General features: G+C 42.3%; 2 protein-coding genes and 1 long non-coding RNA gene across 7 annotated transcripts; 1 reads left to right on the forward strand and 2 right to left on the reverse strand.

The window, feature by feature from the left end:
- Positions 1 to 2,482: 2,482 nt before the first annotated feature.
- LOC124341740 (striatin-interacting protein 1 homolog) lies at positions 2,483 to 6,452 on the forward strand. 3 transcript variants are annotated; one of them, XM_046794674.1, is made up of 15 exons: positions 2,485 to 2,666; positions 2,723 to 2,839; positions 2,896 to 3,179; positions 3,238 to 3,413; positions 3,491 to 3,655; positions 3,720 to 3,874; positions 3,941 to 4,109; positions 4,180 to 4,334; positions 4,400 to 4,516; positions 4,604 to 4,731; positions 4,888 to 5,115; positions 5,195 to 5,366; positions 5,517 to 5,721; positions 5,802 to 5,914; positions 5,975 to 6,452. In XM_046794674.1, the coding sequence occupies exons 1-15, from the start codon at positions 2,589 to 2,591 to the stop codon at positions 6,134 to 6,136; spliced, it is 2,424 nt and encodes an 807-aa protein (XP_046650630.1). In that variant the 5' UTR covers positions 2,485 to 2,588; the 3' UTR covers positions 6,137 to 6,452. The 3 variants fall into 3 exon arrangements, with proteins under 3 accessions (XP_046650629.1, XP_046650630.1, XP_046650631.1); XM_046794675.1 differs by having other exon boundaries at positions 2,487 to 2,666; positions 5,802 to 5,908; XM_046794673.1 differs by having other exon boundaries at positions 2,483 to 2,666; positions 3,720 to 4,109.
- A 966-nt stretch (positions 6,453 to 7,418) lies between these two features.
- On the reverse strand, positions 7,419 to 10,608 carry LOC124341743. Of its 2 annotated transcripts, XR_006918592.1 has the most exons (3): positions 8,738 to 10,608; positions 7,597 to 8,645; positions 7,419 to 7,537 (listed from the first exon to the last, which is right to left on the reverse strand). It is a non-coding gene; the product is annotated as an uncharacterized LOC124341743 (long non-coding RNA). The 2 variants fall into 2 exon arrangements; XR_006918591.1 differs by having other exon boundaries at positions 7,419 to 8,645.
- Positions 10,609 to 12,347: 1,739 nt separating this feature from the next.
- Positions 12,348 to 16,546, reverse strand: LOC124344618 (serine/threonine-protein kinase pim-3-like). 2 transcript variants are annotated; one of them, XM_046798219.1, is made up of 5 exons: positions 16,365 to 16,546; positions 14,921 to 15,135; positions 14,450 to 14,713; positions 14,251 to 14,350; positions 12,348 to 13,650 (listed from the first exon to the last, which is right to left on the reverse strand). In XM_046798219.1, exons 2-5 carry the CDS (start codon positions 15,128 to 15,130, stop codon positions 13,082 to 13,084), a joined length of 1,143 nt encoding a protein of 380 aa, XP_046654175.1. In that variant the 5' UTR covers positions 15,131 to 15,135; positions 16,365 to 16,546; the 3' UTR covers positions 12,348 to 13,081. The 2 variants fall into 2 exon arrangements, with proteins under 2 accessions (XP_046654175.1, XP_046654176.1); XM_046798220.1 differs by lacking the exon at positions 16,365 to 16,546 and adding an exon at positions 15,385 to 15,755.
- Positions 16,547 to 20,218: the final 3,672 nt, after the last annotated feature.

Raw genomic sequence — 20,218 nt, forward strand, 5'->3', positions numbered from 1 at the left:
TTTTAAATTTTTTTGATGGATACGACACGTATACTCACGCCCTACCATCCCCACGCAGTGAGGAGAGAGATGTGTCCAGTTGGTTGGTTACACGCAAGAGGCGTTACGCAGTTAATCGATGAGTATGACGACGTCATCCGATCCGGCGCCAATTTCAGATAAAAACTGGGTGAAGGTTGGTAGTTCTATTTATTTCTGGCGGCTCAGGGTCGAGAGCTTGTCAAGTTTCAAATTATTATTATTGTTTATTATATATACGAAATAACATTAAATGACGACATGGTTGCTTCTTAGCGTCCAATTTCGTCGAATGAAAGTTCGACTTTTTTCATATTAGCTCGTCAAGTAGAAGACGAAACTGTTGTGTGTTTGCGTAATCAGTCTGGCTACCAAGTCACTGGGCATTAGTCATTTTTCTAAGAAACCAATAGCTTACAGCCTTTGCATTATGCTTCGGCTGTAATCCACGCAAAGAGAATTCCCAAAAGAATTGTGTTGCGTTTTCTTCATTTTCACAAGCAGTCAAACCGGATGAGAAAGAAACTAACTTGACCGCAGTTTTATGTCGTTTGACGACCTTGATGGTAGTCGTGCATTGTGGAAAATACAGGCGTGAATTCTATCCGCCAAGTCCTTCACCATGGAATGAATTATATCCGGCTGAGTTCTTTCACTTGTCTTCCAGACGGCCGACGAGGTTTTGATTAGGGTCTGAACATTGAAATTAAGATTTATTTCAAGACTGAACAAAAAAGAAAGGAATGCATAAAACAACAAATGAACTTGACGTATATACCTAGTCATTGGACTTCGTGGGAGGGGGAGGGGCTGGTTCATTCATTCGTTCCTTTTTGTTATTGGATCTGATAAAAAAGGAGGTCGTTGGTTCGATTCGTGCAACATTTTTGTTGGCCGTAAACTTTGTCGTTCCGGTATTGAGACGAACGAAATCGAAAGCTGCGCCGCTCGTGTTGACACGATGGCGGCCGCTTGCCCTAAATCGGACAAGAAATGGGAAAAAAGAAATCCAATAGAAAGAGGAGAATCGAAAGAAGAGAAGAAAGAGATCAGGTCTGCTGACTTTAATTTGGAGACCAACAGAGAAAGTTTTGACCAAGAAACGACGCCAGATCTCTCCGGGAGAAGGTCACGATGAGTCAAGACTTTCTTTGCTCTCTCTCTCTCGTCTGTTTTCATCTTTCCATCCTGTTTGAAAAATCTCACCGGTTTCTCTCCCTAGTTCTCTCTATTTGAGTGACTCTGCTACTCGGCGACTAGGAGACTCTCGTTTGGTGTGTTTTTCATCTCTTTCTTCAGTCTCTCTTTTATTTTAGCTCGACCGTGAGCGTCTGTAGAGGCTTTTATTTTCAGCTCCAGACACGGCGTCTGACGACATCCGTTCAGTGCGACAGTACTGCAAGCCCAGGGTCTTTAAACTTCAGGGGGAGAGGAAAAAAAACACACACACGAAATAAAGGTCGAGTATCATACGTGACCCAAATAAGGTTTCTCGTCGATACCCGTCCTTTGGCTCTTACATGTTTGGCAGTCCCGGCTGAACACATACGTTTGCCACCATGTGTATGTGTAACTTCATCAGTTCAGGCGGGGCTTTTCCAACCTTCGCAACCTCCTTTCTAACCCTCTCCAAGTTAAAGCATCGCGTTACAATTTGGTCCACGCTCACAGACACGATGTCCACCTATTGGCTGCTTTGAGCCATGGCTAATGGGCTTAGGAGATTTATTGTTATATCAGTTTTTTTTAGTTTTTTTTTTATTTTGTATTTTGTTTCTTTTCGAGTTTCTCCTGTAATGGAGGTAATTAAAAAAGATACGTACCATCTGAATAGTAATAACATCGTCGAAATCCAGGACGATCGATGTGCAAGCTGTCGTTTGTGGTTGCTCTATGTATTCCAATTCCAGAGTATAATAGGAGGAAAATAGCCCTTGTGGTTAGAGATTTCCGAATTTTCGTAACGGTGACCTGTTTTGACTCCAGGGGCTTCCATCGATTGGTTTCTCTTGGATTCTAAAATCCAAAAAATCGAACCTTGTTTTTGTCACGTATAGGCAATATTACACTTTTGGCTGTGCTGTTATCGATCGTTCGCCGAAATGTACGATTCAGAAACATTATCCTTGATCCTGTTTGAATGTACGCAGTTTTGCTTTTGGAGCAAGCTCAAACTTTTTAAAGCTGCATATTCCGTTTTTATTGTCTGCCATCATCGACCAAGTTCCAGATGATTTCAAACCGTACAAGGAGATCTCTGGTTTTTGGCCGAGGATAGGTTTGGAAGGCATTGGCTGGTGGACGTCGCGCGGTTGGCGATAAATCGTAATGAATGCCCCCTCTTCCAATCAAGGATTCGACGTCTGTTCTTTGCTTCCATCGTGAAGCGTCGTAAACGCCGTCGAGACAAAATCAATGATGCAGTTTACCCTAGTCGAGTTGTTATCGTGGCCGCTAGGTGACGCCACATTCTGAGAGATTGTTTATATCCTTTCTGGAGAGGGAAGGGAGATGTCAAAAAGTAATTTTGTTTCATGGTATAAAAATAAACTTGCCCGAAAAGTCTGAAAATGGATGAAGCCGGCGGTGCCAGGCGAGGCCCACCTAAATTGCGAGAGATTCTTAGGAGACAGCGTCAAGATTCAGAGGTTTGTAAATTTATTTCATGAAATTGGATACATCGTATGAATTTTTATCGTCATAGGGAACTATTGACTGCCCCGACTTGGATTTCGTTTATGATGATGCTGACAAACATCCTAATGAAACTGCTGAGCTTTACAGTTACACAGAAGGACCAGAGTTCCAATCAAATATCAGAGTACGCCTGGCATTTTGAGCTAAAGATGTTGATCAACTAAATTCTTTTTTCATCAGGCATTTGAGGAGTTGATGGAACTCTTCCACATTAGACCCCATTGGCAAACTTTGAATGATTCCACTAGGGTAAGTGTTTTGCTTAAACTAGCAGAACAACTGGAGCTGAGTAACAAAGCTTTGAGGATAAAAGCAGCTCGAGCAATCCTCTACATTGCTCAAGGTTGCTGGGGTGAAGTCCAGAGTGATGCTGAGCAACAGCATTGGACTCGAAGCAATGTTCTCTTGCTGTACAAAACTGGAATTTTTCACACATTTCTGGAACTGCTAAACTATGAAATTGAGTGAGTACTACAGGTATTATTACAAGTTTATTTATTAAAAACAAACTTCTGAGTACAGAAACAGTGGAGCAGCAAATACTGCCATAAGAAAATTAGCTGTCAGTCTTGCAGATAGCTGGGATCTTCGTGTAATTCTGTCGGTATTTTACACGATTGTTGAAGTCTTCCGCTCCTCCCAAGAAGAGGACAGTGACGAGTTCAAGAAAATTCAAGAAGAGTTTCGAGCTGAAATCGGTAAAAAAAAAACATTCATTGAGTTACTCTGGAATAGATCCTTCATTGTTTCTTTTGATCATCGATGATTTCACTAGCTCAACCCATAAACGATGAATTGTTAGCTGTTAAACTTCTCAGTATGGTCACAAAATTTTGCAGTGGATCTTGCCCACATTTCCCAATGAAGAAAGTATTGCTGCTGTTATGGAAAGTGCTGCTTGTATCTCTTGGTGGAATGAAGGAACAGAGAGAGTTGAAAGGTTTGTGCCAATTGTTATTTCGTCCGTAATCATTTCCATCCATCATTTCCTCTAATCTTTTCAGGGAAGTATCGTACCGAGGCAGGTCTGGCATTGCCAATAGAAGATACCATCGAAGTAACACGGACCATGCGTGCTGCTTCACCTCCTGCATCAGCTGCTGATCTGTTGGAAGCTCAAAATCAGAAACCGGGTCCAGCTTCCCGTCCTTTCCGACGGGTAAATTCTTATCCTTTATTTAGCATTCGATTTGTGACAAATTGTAATCGTGATTTTTATTTGCAGACCCTAGTCAAACAGAGTTCCTTAGATGAATCACTAACCATGGAATTGGACAATAACGATCAAGCCGATGATGAGTTGAGGGAAATAGAAGAACGAAGAGCCATGGAAGAATCAGGAGAAATACCTCAGCCACCAAGCCCACGACCTACGACACCAGCACCAAGAAAGGGTAGCATTCACTATAAACAACAATTTAGCACCGGAAAACAAAAAAAATATATATCCTTTCTATCTTTTAGCACTACCATGGACACCGAAAGTTCGTCAAAAGGATATCGATCAATTTCTCGATACCACGCGAATGAAATTTGTAGGTTTCATGCTCCCCAACGATCGAGTATCATTAGCAGGACTTCCTTTGCCAATTCATGAGGGTGTGCGTGTCTTGAAACAGGTAAGGCACGTGTAAAACTGATTCCATCCGTTCATTGTGAGTAATGGTGATATTATTTTGCATAGCACACTTACTTTTCGTTGACGGAGATCCAAATCCAACGAGAAGAGGACATAAACAAAAACCCGGTTTCCAAAGGGCAGGAGGACATAGCGTTGACTCCGGCGGAAATCCTTTATCAGGTCTAATTTCTGATCCTTTCTGTTTGCAATATGTATATATATATTATTTCTTTTCTTTCTCTTTTTTTTTCAAAATCTGAAATACAGGCTATGTTGCCGAGCTTGCCTCAATACATGATTGCGCTTCTGAAAATTCTTCTAGCCGCCGCTCCGACCTCCAAGGCAAAAACAGACTCTATTAATATTATGGCAGACGTTCTGCCCGAAGAAATGCCGTAAGTGTTTTTCTAAGAAAAGAAACGTAATTTTGTACCGATGTGCCATTTTTAGAAAACGGGGAAATCCATTTGTACCGACCCCGAAAAAAAATTTCCCTCGCGCCTCAAGGCTACCATTCACTATTAATGCGCCATTTTCTCCCTCTTCTCTAGGATGACTGTTTTACAGTCGATGAAATTGGGTATTGACGTGAATCGACACAAGGAAATCTTGGTAAAAGCCGTAGCCGCCATCCTGTTGCTTCTCCTGAAGCACTTGAAAATGAATCATGTTTACCAGTTCGAGTTCATGTCTCAACACTTGGTATTTGCAAACTGCATCCCACTCGTACTCAAATTCTTCAATCAGAACATTATGGCCTACATTGGCGCCAAAAACAAGTACGTAGTAGACTATGATTCATCAGTGTGTCGATATTCTTTTCCGGCTGCTAAATGTTTAACATGATTGCGATTGCAGCATCGCTATCTTGGATTTCCCTTCGTGTGTCATTGGCGATCAGCCAGAGTTGACCGCCGAGAGTTTGGAAATTGGTACCAATCTTCCCTACTGCTGGCGCAATCTCTTCTCATGCGTCAACCTTCTGCGCATCCTTAATAAGCTGACTAAATGGAAACATTCGCGCATCATGGTACGTTATCAATGTAGGCGTGTAGACTTAATCTTATCATTCATTTACATTCTTCAAGTCATGGTGATGACTGCTTGTTTTTTTTTTTCTGTTTTGTATGCGAGATTTCATTCTGGTTTGTTAATTTGCACATTGTTTCCATTTGTTTAGATGTTGGTTGTGTTTAAATCAGCGCCCATTCTAAAGCGAACCTTGAAAGTCAAACACGCTCTCTTACAGCTGTACGTGTTAAAGCTATTGAAAATGCAAACAAAATATTTGGGTCGTCAGTGGCGCAAGTCAAATATGAAAACAATGAGTGCCATCTATCAGAAAGTGCGTCATCGGCTGAACGATGACTGGGCATTCGGCAACGGTTAGACCATAAAATGCTAAAATAGTAAAATATTTGCGATATATTTCAATCTGATGAATTCCTTTCTATTTCTTGTGTAGACTTGGATGCAAGACCGTGGGATTTCCAGGCGGAGGAATGCGCTTTGCGCTCTGCCGTTGATCGCTTCAACAGTCGCCGATACGATAAGAATTCGTCTGGATGTGCGGTAATGGTATGAACAGTATTAGACGAAAGAGGGATGAAAGTTCATAAAACTGCATTCGATCGGCAGGATCCGGAATACGAGCCGATAGATAACTGGCTAACCAGCGTACTTAGCCACCCTGTGGAGTTGACCGACGAGTTCAAGCGCCACTACGAGATCTGGCTACAACAGGAAGTCTTTCAGGCCTCGATTGACTGGGATCAGTTGGTCGCTTCTCATCTGATATGATCCCTCCCCCGTGTCTATTTTAAATGCGTTTAGGAACAAACACCATCCATCCCGCGCGCTGAGTCGCACGACCAATTAGCGAGCGTATCAAAAAGTGAGCCTGCTTTCCCTTATGGAGGCAAACAACAGTTGCAGGAAGCACTCATGAGCACTCATACGACGACCCGAAGATCCTATTCTGCCGCGAGAGGAGTCCCGTAACATAAATTGATCGATCCATTTAGCATCCGTTAGAGCGAAAGCGAGAAGTTTGTTTTTCTGGTTTTTCCCATTCTTGCATTCGTCTTGCATTACTCATACACACATACACACACTCGCTCATTGTACAAAACAGAAAGGGTTTGTCGCTTCATTTCATCGCGCTGCTCCTTAAACAAACCGACTGTGACCCTTTCTCCCGTCCGTGCCTGGCACTTGAACGCACGGACTTTTATGTTGCCGTTTGGGTGTAAAGGGACGAGGGGAATTCCCTTGAACCGTCAAAGGCCGTCTTTGGGTTTTCCTCAATTCCTGTGTGTAGAAAGAAAAATAGTTTCCTTTTACTTTGGGTTGACCTCATTTTTGAGATATTCCTTGTCGCCATGCTGCCATCTATATGCCATTTATGGCTTATTCCCCCCCTTCACTTCCCAGAACACGTCCAATCTTTTTGACATTCCGTCGTTCAAAAATCCATTGTTTTAAAATCGATCTAACAAGGAAAAAAAGAATTAGCTGTAGACTTGAAATAAGACAACATTCCACGTCTCCAGTTGAAGATGCTGTTCTGTGGTGGTGGTTTACACTGGGAAGGAGCCTTGATACAAGAAGGTCAGCTCCAAGGCCGCGAGTACATCGGCCGCGCGAGCGCTTGCATCAGTCGGCGATGACGGCCAAGACCGAGGGCGTCTTTTTGTGCGTACGTGGTGGTGCTGAACTGTGAGGATGGAACCCACAAAACGCGAATGGCATGCATTCGAATCCTGTTTCTGAGCGCGCGCTGGCGGACGTTGGACTCATGTCGCCCCAGTCTTCAAATATTCCACGTCAGGTTTCATTTTATGACAAAAGAGACCTCGGAATGGATCAAAAAGAACAGAGGCTTACGGCAGCATTGTGACGAGCTCTCGTCCATCGATTGCTCTTTTTTTCTTTTGATGGTGTAACCCGACCATGAACATGAAAAAGAGAAGGTGGGGGGATGCGTTACCGCTCATTGAGCACTAGAAATTCATTCTCAAGGAGAGAGAGAATTCAGTTTTTTTTACCGGACAAAAGGCGAAATGGTTTACTTTTTTTTTTCAATAGCTCCCAGATTTATTTATTTCTCTTCGTGTTTTACGGTTGACTTGGGTTTGTGTCGAGCCGCTCGCGTCATTGACCATGTTGGCGGTATAGAGAAGCGACAAGGAGGAAGGTGAACTAAATAACAAGAGAAAAAAAAACCCCGGTAGGTGTGTATAAATATCAGGAACACTTACCTGGAAGAGAAATAAAGGGACGGGTGAATTGGTCCGGCGGCCGTGACCGTCGACTCCCAACTGGTTGGTCCTCGGCCTCTTTACCTCATTGGGGAAAAACTTTTTTAAAAAAGCAGATGTCGTCAATAGAGAGGGGCAGGTGGAATGTAGGTTGTTTTTCTTTCTACCCTTGTATTACATTTAAAAATCATTTACGAGGAGAAGGGAGAAAGATTTTGATTCCAACTCGTTTCAATCAGGTTATTTTAATTTTCCACTGACAGGTTTATTTAAGCTCATAAAAATTGAAATGACGACAACAAGAAGGAAAAAGTGACAGACAAGAATATGAGAAACTGGGGTCGAGGAAATTCCATGAAATCAAATAAGAGAGCCTTAATCTGTTCACGCGCCAAGAGAATGAATCCTGGTATTGACCTTGCCAGGCTGCTGGCGCAATTCTCTTGGACATTGATGGGCGTATGTACATCAAACGAATGTCAAGTCAAAGCCACACACAAACTACCAACCTGTGTCTAGTTATTTGATTTGAAATTTTGGTTTTGGTTTTTGTATATCACGGCCGTATTGGATATGCACGCGGCTGCCGTATAGTGGCTTCCATATTCCAAGTTGTAATAGTGGCAGGTAGGAGAGAGACCTTGGGAGGTTATCGGCACCTAATCCCGGTCCAATGTCCGCACTTTTCGGTGCACAGTTGTCAAGGAAAAGAAGGTGGGGGGATTTTATTTTGTTTTCTGCGTGTACGTAATTTTTGCTGGGTGGTAGCGAGTGGGGTGGGGGTTTACTGGACCTTGGGTTTTGACGGTGGCTGCACGTATATATCGCCAATGTTCCTGGGAAACATTGGGAAACATAACCAAACAGTTCTTGGTACAGTCGGGTACCTGCAAAGAAAGAAAGAACAAAAATCTTGGCGAGCATTGTGTCCAGGAATCGGTTGGTAGTAGAGAACAAAATGTTTTTTTTTGCGTAACGTGCCGTAAACGAGGCCATCATTACTTGCGGCCCACCTGTGTCTCGACTGGCAGATGGTCGGTTGACAAGACCTCCAACGAGAGAAAGAGAAGAGGGGGTTCAAAAAACCATCATTACACACACACAGACAGACATGCACAGGTTAGAGAAGACTTTTCACTACCTGGAAAAAACAACTGGGATGATTCTGGGCGACAACCTCGCTCCAGAAAAAAAAAAGGCTCATCACCTGCTCTGACCACCTGCCCATGGGATGATGATGAAAAAAAAGGACATTAAGAGTCTTCGCAATCCGTCTCTCCCTTGTTGTTTTTTTGTTTTTGTCACTACGCCACACGACAGTTTGAATTATTTGTTTTTAATGACGAAATTTTTGGACGCAGTACCAGGAATCGTTCATCTCTTAATTCCACGTAATCTGGCGAAAGCTATTCCGTAATGAAGCCAAGACATTTTATACAAGGGGAGTCAAAAAAACAAACAATCGACGGACGAGTGGTACAGTGGAATTATAATGCTGTGATAAGTTGGCTGCCTGCCCGGTGGCATTGCACCATCAAAACAGTTAGCAGCGCAATATAGAGAGAAAGATATTTATTTTTCAAAAAACGACAACAAAAGGAAAAAACCGGAGAAATTTGGACAATCCAATGCTCTAGTGCCTCCAAGGAATGGCACGAAGCATTTGAAAGGAGAGAAAAATCCAAAAAGGAAAAAAAAATAAAATGTTAATCTTTTGCATCTTGGGAAAGCAGCGACCTGTCGACGACGGCGGCGGCTCCCGCCGCTCCAGGTGGGAAAAACCCAATACAGAACCAGCCACCGAGAACGAGCCCACCTTGTGACGTCGCGATGGGTGCCAGACCAGACGGCCTTTGAAGGAAAGTGAGGCTCAGCTATTTTAGCCTTATCCAATGTGATCCGGCTTCTTTATCTTGGTGGAGAGAAAAGAAAAAAAAAGTCCCGTCTCAGACTAATCAAACTTTTGCGTGCGTATAATGGCCAGTAGTTTGATTTTCTTTTTTTTTTTCTTCTTCCCCAAGTTATAGCAACTTCCTAATTCTTTTTTTTTTTTTGTAAATATACACTGTCTGGCTTTTGATGGGAATAAATATAATAGTCTATCACATCGTGACAATTGATTGTCTGATGGTTCATTTCTTCACGATTGAAAGAAATTCAGGCGTCTTTGTATTTGAAGGGAGATAATGAACAACAACAAAAAAGGTAAGTATAGTGCACAGGCTACGTTGGAACCCGTTTCTACCTGTGTAATCGAGGGGAGAAAAAAAACGGGCTCCATAGTAGAACACTGCTGCATAACATAAGAAACTCGAAGCTGTGACATAACTGTGCTTTCTACATCATCACAGCGATGAGCTTTCGCAAGTTGACAATGAAGTTGGTGTGGTCTCACCGTGAAAAAAAAAAGGAGTTGCGTTGCTTGTGTTGTTACTGTTGTTGTTGCGCTTGTTCCCCTTTCCAAGGGAGGTAACACACTTTTTCCAGACAGAAGATAGAAAGGCTTCTCACTGCGCCGGAATCCGGCTGTTGTTGTTCTTGCGTGTGTATCATAAAAAGAAAATGTCTAGGTCAGGTGTGGCCGCCCGTGTGTGGGTTTGGTACCTTGGGCTCCTTTCACGCCGAGCGTGAATTTTGTTTCTCTTTTCTCTCTATTCTTCTCTCTCTCTCTCTCTTCCCTCGTACCAGGCACTTGTCTCGTTTTTAATTGATCCGTAACGGTATACGCGGCAACTCCCTACGGCGGTCGGAATCAGATCGATAAAGTGAAATTCGAATTGATTTCCTAACAAGAACCGCGCGGTACAGAAATTTGACTTGCAAAATTGGAAATGAAAACAAACCCATCCCCTAACCTTCATGTTATTTGTTTTACACGAACTTGAAACATTTTCATTGGCGGCCCAACCTAGCAATCAAAATAGCACTTGTGGAAATTTCGTCTAGGAAGTTTATTCCCATTGTCCAAATCGGGTGAATTTGCCTACGTGGCTAATGTTTTTTTTGTTTTCTGAAGATGACATCAAGTGGTTCACCAAATTTTTCCCTTCGCTTCGGTTTTGTTACTTAATACACATGGAAATCCAGGCGGTATATTTAAGTTAGATTCTTTTATTTCACCAGGTAATTTGAGAGAAATTGAAGGAAAACTTGTTTAGAATCTTCTGACTCAATCCAGAAATGGTCGTAGATGCGGATCGGCTTCAGTCTAGCAAGCGCAAGAAAGAATGGATTCTTTGAGTACCAAATTCGTAGGGGTACGTTAATTGAACCATGATATCGTGGAATGACATAGATTTTTGATTACGAGTTTGGTCACGTATAAGCAACGCCTTTATTCGCATCCTGCTATGTTCGAGCGGGATATTCCCGAATTTTCTGGCAGAAGGCTGCTCGCGTGTTTCATGCTCTCTTGAAGCCATGAAAGTAGTCTATACTTGTTTGAAATTGGCAGATATCGTGAATTTCAAATTTCTTTTTAAAAAAATATCCCAAAAATTACGCGTTCATAAAGGTTGGAGTCGTTTAAAATAACCTTGCTACGGTTATAAACCACAGCGTGTTGGGTTTGTGTATTGATACCTCGTCGTGTTTATAATCTGAACTATGTAAATAGAAATGTACTTTTTTTCGTTTTTTAGGTTATTGATAATGCAAGGTACCCACCTTAACCTCTATCCATTGACGTCAAGTGAAAATGTGGCATGTGAACGCGCCTTAAGGATCACTTTTCTAATCTATTCTCCATCGCCACAAACAAGAGCTTAAAGCGTCAATACGAGTGACATTTTTGGACCGATCAAACTCTACGGTAGCCTGGGGAAAAGATGTTTACGTAACAATGAGACAGCCAAATTCTAAAAAAAGAAATTATGATTAAAGAAAATGTTGACAAAAATATGGGGCAGAATTTCAATTAAAGGGATAGGAAGCAATGAATTCACATAAGTATACACATACAAAACCGTTTTGGATGTCTTGAATACCGGAAAATGGTTGAAGGAAAAATAGCGTTGATAATTACAAGGTAGAAGACAGTTGCGAGAGAACTTGAACTTTCTAAAATTAAAAATAATTATCTTTGTCTTGGAAAAATTTTACGGATTAGAAGAATCGCCACTTTGTCTGGGCTCTTGTGTTTGTATTCAATCGTGTCGGTAGGGAAAGCGGGACTTGGCAGTGTTGGTTGTTGTTGGAGGCCAAGGTAAAAATCAAGTTGCAATGGCGGAACCAGCAGCTTGCTCGCCCTCCATTTCATTCGCGTGTAATGGCTTGCTTCTTTTTAATGCTTTCATTGTTTCACACTTGACTTGACGCTCTTCGTTATATTGTTTAAAAAATTCTAAAAATACTTATTGTCTCAAGGTATTTATATAAACGTACACAGCCAATTATATTATGACCGGCTGTTGCCGCCCAGCTAAATCGACCACACAGAAGTCCGATTGACTTTATTTGGCAAACTGAAATTTCCATCCCATTTAAATATTATCTCCCAAGAATATTAGGGTGTGTCCACGATCCTTACGGACTCTCTTTTTTTCCCCTTGTTTCTTTTCAGCTACTACGTTGTCTGATCTACTTCTTTCTGGCGGCGTGACGGAGCCAGAAAGCCGCATTTTCTCTGTCGGGAGCGCACGGAGACGGCCTCAATCGTGCAGCAGTTGCCGTTAGAAAGCGAGGCTACTACGCAGTACGTTGCGGTGGCCTCAAGTAAAGCGGAATTTCCCAATAATGACGTCAAAAGGCAATCAGTATTTCATCAGTTATATTATCATGAGGCACATAACACACAAGCAAAACCGAAAAAAAAAAAAAACACTTGATTTCGTACAAACACACACAAGTCACACACAAATACACGCAGAAAAACGGTTTAGGGATTGACAAACACACACACGAAAAAAAATTTCATATTTTCTGGCTAGAAAAATAGGCGAATTTTGACACGGCGCGTCATATTTACAAACCGAATATCTGTACAATAAATTCAAAGTCGAATGACAGGAGAATCGCGAGGATCACACACTCGGCACGTCAGTTACAGGAGTAAGGCACGATGGCATACATGATATCTTCTTTTATACATAATACACACGCCAGGACTGATTTTTTTCAATTTTTAAGGATTGCATAGGAACTCTTTTGACGTCTCCCGTGCCGTTTACACACCGCTCTTCTCCACAATTCGATTGTTTTACCCTGAGCACATTGGTTATTTTACCAACACTTCTTCCTCATTTCCGACATTCGTCTATAGGATTTTTGCCAGGCGAGTTGAAGATCTGTCATTTGGCCTGAGATGTTACCGACAGCAAACCACACCAATTTTTAGTTTTTCGTTACTATACAAAAGAGTTGAAGGAGACGGGAAAAGATCTTTGGTCCATTAACACCGCTGACTACGGTGATGGATGTGAAGGTTATTTAAAGTTAGGGGTCATCATTAGAATGAGAGTATTTGTTGAAGAAACTCTTTTTCTTGTTAATGAGCCCATTGCTCCTCGTGATAGATGACGGCCTCCATGGCGTACTCGCAGTCGAGCAGGTCAACCTCTTCCGTCATGCTGTTGCGTGAAGACGAAGCTGTCGAGGCGGATGGTGTCAGCGAGTAAGGCAAAGAGCCACCCAAGGTGAAGGAGGCCCGACGAGGTGACGGAACAGGTATGGATCCTGCGCTGGATGAAGTCGTCGTTGGTGAGGATGACCCCATGGCGGCAAGACAGTCAGAGGGTGAACAATCGTCGACTTTCGTCACTTCCACGTCCGGGTAGAACCACGGATGAGACAGGATTTGCTCCAGACTCGGTCGGTCTGATGGAGAGTACTCGAGGAGGTTGCGGATCAGATCCTGGCACTGTCGCGAGACAATTTCGTGTCCCGAACTCGACGTTGGGAAATTGAGAATGGCGCTGACGATTTGCTCATTCTCCTCGAAGGGAATATCACCGCAGACCATATCGTACAGAAGGATGCCCATCGACCAGACAGTAGCGGGCGTGCCCATGTATCTCCGGTGGTTGATCCATTCGGGTGGAGAGTAAACTCGAGTTCCTGTAAAATAGACAAAAATACGGAAAATGAAATTTCAATTCATTCATGAATAACTGAATGAGTCGTCTTGTTGCTAAGGGCTCCAAAGAGAAGAGAGATAAGAGAGAAGGGATGTCAGATTTCCTGTTTCGAGAGGCTGGACTGGAGGGGTCAACGAGTACGTTAGTTAGTTTGTCCGTGTGTGTTGCTATCTCAAACCACGCCCCCTTCTACAATTTCTTTTTATTTTAGATTGGCGATTTTCCACTGAAAAAAAACTTACACGCTGCACGGGAGCTTAGCCATCATGTGACGCGCCAACTGTTCCGTGTGTATAAATAGCCGAAGAAGGGAAATGAAGAGCCAACGGTATATATACCAAAACTCTAAGAACCCCCTCGCGATATACTGGTCAGGGGAAAGCGTCATCGGTCTGGGAATGTGCGCGTGTGTGACTGAGCTGTTAAAATAGCTAACCTCCACACAATAAGTGAAATAGAGGGGAGGGGCGGAAACCCAAGAAGAGGAAGCTCTACGGTGGACTTGTTGCCAACACGCTGCGAACACGTATCCCATATCTTTTTCTCTTTTCTAAAGAAAAACCAAACAGTCGAAACTCACCGTCAAAATCGGTAAAGTAAGTGTCCTTAACGTAGGCGCCAGAGCCAAAGTCGATCAGCTTAAGGGTCAGAGTTTTCAAATCCACCAAAATGTTTTCATCCTGTTAATAAAAAAAAATTAAAATTACGTTAATATTGGAAATTATATAATTTTTTTAAATTTTCAAATATTTCACGATTCAAATGAAATAATTTTTTACCTTAATGTCACGGTGAACAACTCCAGCACGATGGCATTGAATGACGGCTTCGACCACCTGGCGGAAAAAATTCTTGGCCATAGTTTCGGGTAGAGCACCTCGTTCCGTGATAAAGTCAAACAGATCTTTGCACGATTCCATCCGCTCCATGACGACGACGAAGACGTCGCCCGTATCGCAAGCGTCCAACAATCTGACGACGCCATTGCATTGTGAAACTTGACGAAGAAGACAATATTCAAGCGGGACTCTTGTATCGTTCACCTGTTAAGCAAAAAGAAGAAAATAACGACATTAGTTAAAAAGTTGCTTGTCGTGTACGATCACAGCCCCATAGCGAGCGTGCGCTGTTACCACCCGTAGAGTATCGTTTAACTCTTAAAGGTTACAACAAGCGAAACCCCCCGCTACAGCTGGTGTTTTTAATAAATCACACGAGGGAACAGAAAAAAAAAGTCTGCGACAACTTACTTGGCCCCAAGCGGTGACGGAACTCTTCGGGACGTGCTTAATGGCCACGGGGAGGCCGTCGCGGACGCGGATTCCCGCGTAGACGGTACCGAATCCGCCTTTTCCCAAGATGTGACCAACTCGGTAGCTGCGAGCAAAGGTCTCTCGGTCCGTCAGGAGTGGCTGCTGCGAAGACGCTGACGACATACTAGGACGACTTCCGTTTGACATGGCAACTATAATAATATAGTAAATAAACAGAATTTTTATTTAAAAAGTCAGTCAAGGTTTTCTCAGTTTTGGGTCAAGAGATGGCGCGCAGTGTCTTTTAACGCGGAGAACTTTTACTGGCGCGAGCGCGCCAAAGAGACAGTGGAATGCGCGCGCCCAAGACAAGCCCCCGATTGAAGAAAAATTTTACAATTCATCTTTTTTCTTTTTCAGAGTTTTGGACTTTTAACAATCTCGTCAATAAATCGACTTACCGTATGCGTCGTCTTTATCCGTGCGTTTAACAGGCGTCAAAACACTGCACAATTTTCGGGAAAACATTTTTCAAAATCGAGGAAATTTAAAAAGCAGACTCCGAATAAACAATTCGGAAATGTTTGGTAAATTTGTAAAATAGTTGTTTCTTTTTCGAAAGAATTGTTTGGTTTTCAAAATTTTTCACACAAGTCACACAATCAACTCGAGTAGCGCGGGCACTCAATGAGCCACGGTTGTGAGGAAGTGTAGTAGTAGTAGTAAACAGAGAGCACTGTTGTGAACTGGCTAGAAGCTCCAACGGAACTGAATGCTGAGCAACGTGGGTCGCCCCTGTTTATGGACTGAGCGATGCGATGTAACCCTCCGCCATCCAAGAAAAGCAGATCCCCCCCAAAAAAAAAATGCGACCACCTCAGAGCAATGAGTAAATCTCGGAAGCGCCAGCAAGATTTGATTCAATCTATCCACCCCCAGGTAATTAATCGGGTAAATTAGCAATGAAAAGGTGCGGATCTATGTAGCGTAGTAGAAATCGTGCTGCACCGAGTGGTACAAGTCTAGACTAACGCCCACTGTGGTGGGTGGGTGGGTGGAATGTCCACACAAACACTACCTTGCAAGGCAGCTTGGGAATACCAAAACACACCCCTCCCCTTCCCCCCCATCCGGTGAAGGTTCCTTGGCCTGTAGAGCCCGCCAAAATGGAGAAGAAAAGAAAATGGGGGGAAAATTCTAATCCTCCAAGAAGGTCGGAGAACGCGCGTTAGCAGCAGCACACGGCCATTCATTTTTGGAGGGAAAAAATAAAAAAGAGGGGGGAAAAAATCTTTTTACAGGGAAATGGAGGAATTTCACCTTCTTCTTCCTCAAGAAAAATCATCCCAGCCAAACAACATATCGTTCATTGCAATCTAAATAACTCGAGACAAATAATGGCAGCTAAATAATAAGCTTTTTTCGTTTGGTTATTAAATACCTTGCTTGATGAGACTGTAGATAATTCTGGCGAGCAGCAGCTCTGAAATTCTTGTGGCGAATGAATCGATTTTTTTAAAACAAAAGGAATAAATTAAAAACCCCCAAAAAATTGGGACGACAACTAGTGGATGAGATAATAGAGATGCACTCACGCCGGAATCGACACTGTCACTGGGAAAAGAAGGACGAGAGTGATTCCTTGATTCATTCGAAAAAGCCCTTTGGGTATCGACCACGTGGTCCTGCGGCCATCTTTGAAACGGAGGGGTAAGGGTATCGAAAAATGAGGAGGGGGTGGTAGAGGGGGGGTGAAAAAAACACATTTCCGCCGCCCGATTTACGCCTTGTTGTCATCATTCATTTCGTCAACTAATAAAATGTAAACTCAAAAGTGAAATTGATTTAACGTCAATTTTCATTCAAATGTCTTCATTTAGGCCTGTGTGTTCTGCTGCTGCTCACTAGGTCAACCCGTTTCAACTGTTTTGACAGACAGCTGCAAACCCGATTGCCCGGGTAATAAATCGGTAGAATAAAAGCTTTTCGGGATTTTACCGACGAGTTCACAGGGAACGTTCGTTACGACTTTGCTGTGTGCTGGCTTTATTTTAGTGGGATAGATTTTTATTTGAAAGACGAGAGAAAGATGCCAACGATAGTCGGGAAAAAAAAACTGTGAAAGTGCCTTTGACACTTTGGATTGGCTACGGGAACTTGCCTAGCAACGCGACGACGACACTCTCCGGCATGGCATTGCTACAAGGGCGGGAGAGACTGCTACTGAGACATTGGGTGAGGGGGCAAAACCGGTAACCGGCTGGCGACGACCAAGGATATTTATTTATACATCATAGTCACGACTCGTTCTCTCACAGTGTTCATTTCTCCGAAATCGTATCGAGAGCTATACAGCTACAACATTTTATCATATTAAGAATTCCAATTTATTATCTATTAAATTCCTGTTTTCAGGAGTTTGATTTGACGTTTTCCGTTGACTCGTTACCGAGTTCTCGGAAAATTCCAGGTTATCACGTCGTCTGCAGCAGCTACTCGCAGACTACCCGGAGATGAACAATTATTTTTTCGTTACGTTATTTGCTGCATTGTTGGCTTTGTTTTAGATATATAAGGGCCATTTGCAACAAGCTTGATGACTCTTTCCTGTGTGTAATGACAAGCGTTTCGTAACATACGGGTTAAAATATGGATGACGCATACTCTTTTTATTCCACAACATGGTTTTTAAAAGCAGGGTGGAAATCAATTGGCATATAATTTTTTCCCTTTTCCCCGTGGATTTATTATGTGTGGCAGTTGTAACAGTTATGTAAGCCGATATTCCTCCATATAATAAAGGTCATAGGGGTACGATGTTACATAAAACAACTCCTTTTATGTCTCTAGTGCGTCGCATTCTTTAGGTTAAGGTAAAATTTCCTGGAAATCGACTGGTTTTTCTGGTTACTTCAGGACCGTGGTGGAATTCGTCAGCTTGGGCAACAGATCAAAAACCTCGAATTCAACGGCCGGAAGACGATTTCCCTCGAGTTCCTTTGAATGCTGGACGTGCAACTCTTGCAAGTTACGTAACGATAAAAGTTTGCCCCTCCACCAAAAGAGTTGCACTCTCGCCTAATCGTCCACAATAGAAGATGAAACTAGTTTTAAGTATCACAACATTTGAAGGGTTTTTATTTTTAATGGGCAGGTTTTCTGAACCAGAAGGACCCGAGTATACAACAACATAACGAGCTTCCTAGGAAGCACCCTCTATCCAAGAGACGACATTAAACAGTTGATTAGGATTTGTTTTGTTTGTTTTTTTAAATTTCCCGCGAAAAAAATAAAAAAGCAGGTACACCGAAGCAATCGAGATGGAACCGGAATGATTCCCTCGACTATTGTATAACCCTGGTGGGCTCTTAAATTTTTGTGAAAAAAATCATTTTTTATTTTATATGAATTTCAGCTGATTTCAGATAACTATTTAAACAGGACATATTAAATATTCAAGGAGATAAATGGAGTTAGCAACAAAGTGTGGCTCTGGGGTAGTTCCGGTTAGGAACATTTGTGCCACTTACCAAACAGGTGCGCAGCAGATGATGTGTATACGTGTTTTACCGTCGAAGTGACAATACGATCGTGCAGAGTGACGTCAATGCTCTGTCCTGAACGCAGCTCACGGCAGGATGCTAAATGAATCGTTTCAGACGTCATTGAATGACACAACTGTTTTTTGTTACATTGCACCAACCCCATGTATTTTTTTTTTCATTAATATTATTTCATTTTCCTTTCTTTCTTTATATTTTTTTTCGGGTTGCGTGATGTAACTCAATTACAATCAGATCCTTATATATAGGAAAACGATATATATATTATTTTCTCGGCCAGCTAAATGCTTATGCAAGCGATGGGAGGATGACCAAACGTCGATCACGTGTTGGCTGTGTGATTCCCACAACTCATCCCGGTCGATCCTCCAACGTCAAAGTGAACCCCAAGGTTCATTGCTCGATTTGACCTCCGCTCATTAGCCAGAAAGGACAAATTTCAACAACTTTAAAAATTCCACGTTTGAGGAATCTCTTCTGGGAAAATATCGGATCAAGGTTGGTGCCCAGTCAAACCAAACAGAAAAAGTTCACTGGCTTTAAAAAAAAAAAAAAAAACAATTATTTGTCATGTGTGGAATCAAAGTCAGGTGAGGGGGGACGCGCTAATTAATTAGCGAAGATATTGGATGGCATTTCTCTTTACCGACCCCAACAGATTTTATTATCCTGGATATACTAATGCATTGTTTTCGATTTTAATCTGATAATTGTCCTGTAGAGATGTCGTAGGGGGTCATTGCTTCTTTAAAAGGGTGGTGGGAGAATTTCGGTGAAGGATGACGAGAGTTTCAACTCCGCCAATGCGGGTCATTGAAATTGAGATCATTTCATTGACCCCCTACAACTTGTTTAAAACGGATGGGGCATTTTCCACATGTGGCCGACGTACTAGTCTCGCAGGGATACGGATCATACACCTCGTTCTACATCGTCCTACAATCGACTCCATTACATGCACATATTAAGGTCCCAGGAGAGATGTGGCCAGGGAGCAATGACGTTAAGATGCTGACCTTATTATATAACACGGTCCGCCATTTCGAATTTTCAAAAAATGCCCAACTATTATATAACGAATTAAATAATTGAAACGAGTGAAAATCAAATAATTCCCAGGTTAATATATATATATATAACATGTCATCGTCGACCAAAAGACGTCAGAGGACATAACACGCGCGTCATCGATGCGATCCCGAGAAAAGAAAAAAAAGTCTACACTATTATGGGATCGGATAGCGCGCGTGCGCTCGGGATTATTAAGGACGTTGGTACATATATATATATAGTATAGCGTCGGTAGCCGAATCACGTTCCTTAGTGACCTTTCCCTCACTTATTTTCATAGGTTCTCTGAGTAGCCATATATCGCATGACGCCCACGCTCTCCTGGATCCTTTTTCCAAAATGGAATCGATAATCTTTTAATACACTTCCACCTTTAACACAGTATGACCTAGTACAAACGTTGTTTGTATCCCAATACCCCATGGAAATGGGCCTTTGACAAATTGGACACAACTAATCATTATTAATTATATTGACGACACAAACACGACGACGACTCCACAAAGTCTCTTTTTTTTGTCCAACCCAAAATTAATCCTTTATTTAAAAATTAAAAGAAAAAAAGAAAGAAAAAGTGGTAGTATAGCCGAAAAGAACAAGTTGCTGTCTATTATAAAACTGGAACAAGTCTAATCACTTGAAATCCCACGGATCTCTTTTT

The sequence above is a fragment of the Daphnia pulicaria genome, chromosome 6 (genome assembly GCF_021234035.1).
Source record: "Daphnia pulicaria isolate SC F1-1A chromosome 6, SC_F0-13Bv2, whole genome shotgun sequence".
NCBI lineage: Eukaryota > Metazoa > Arthropoda > Branchiopoda > Diplostraca > Daphniidae > Daphnia > Daphnia pulicaria.

Bases quoted from the DNA above. Each gene is read 5' to 3' on its own strand.
- LOC124341740 (XM_046794673.1), top strand. From the start codon at position 2,589: ATGGATGAAGCCGGCGGTGCCAGGCGAGGCCCACCTAAATTGCGAGAG. The intron at 4,335-4,399 runs GTAAGGCACGTG...TATTTTGCATAG, and splicing joins GTGTGCGTGTCTTGAAACAG to CACACTTACTTTTCGTTGAC. The intron at 4,517-4,603 runs GTCTAATTTCTG...TCTGAAATACAG, and splicing joins CGGCGGAAATCCTTTATCAG to GCTATGTTGCCGAGCTTGCC.
- LOC124344618 (XM_046798220.1), bottom strand. From the start codon at position 15,451: ATGTTTTCCCGAAAATTGTGCAGTGTTTTGACGCCTGTTAAACGCACG. The intron at 14,714-14,920 runs GTAAGTTGTCGC...TTTGCTTAACAG, and splicing joins CCGTCACCGCTTGGGGCCAA to GTGAACGATACAAGAGTCCC. The intron at 14,351-14,449 runs GTAAAAAATTAT...TTTTATTAACAG, and splicing joins TTGTTCACCGTGACATTAAG to GATGAAAACATTTTGGTGGA.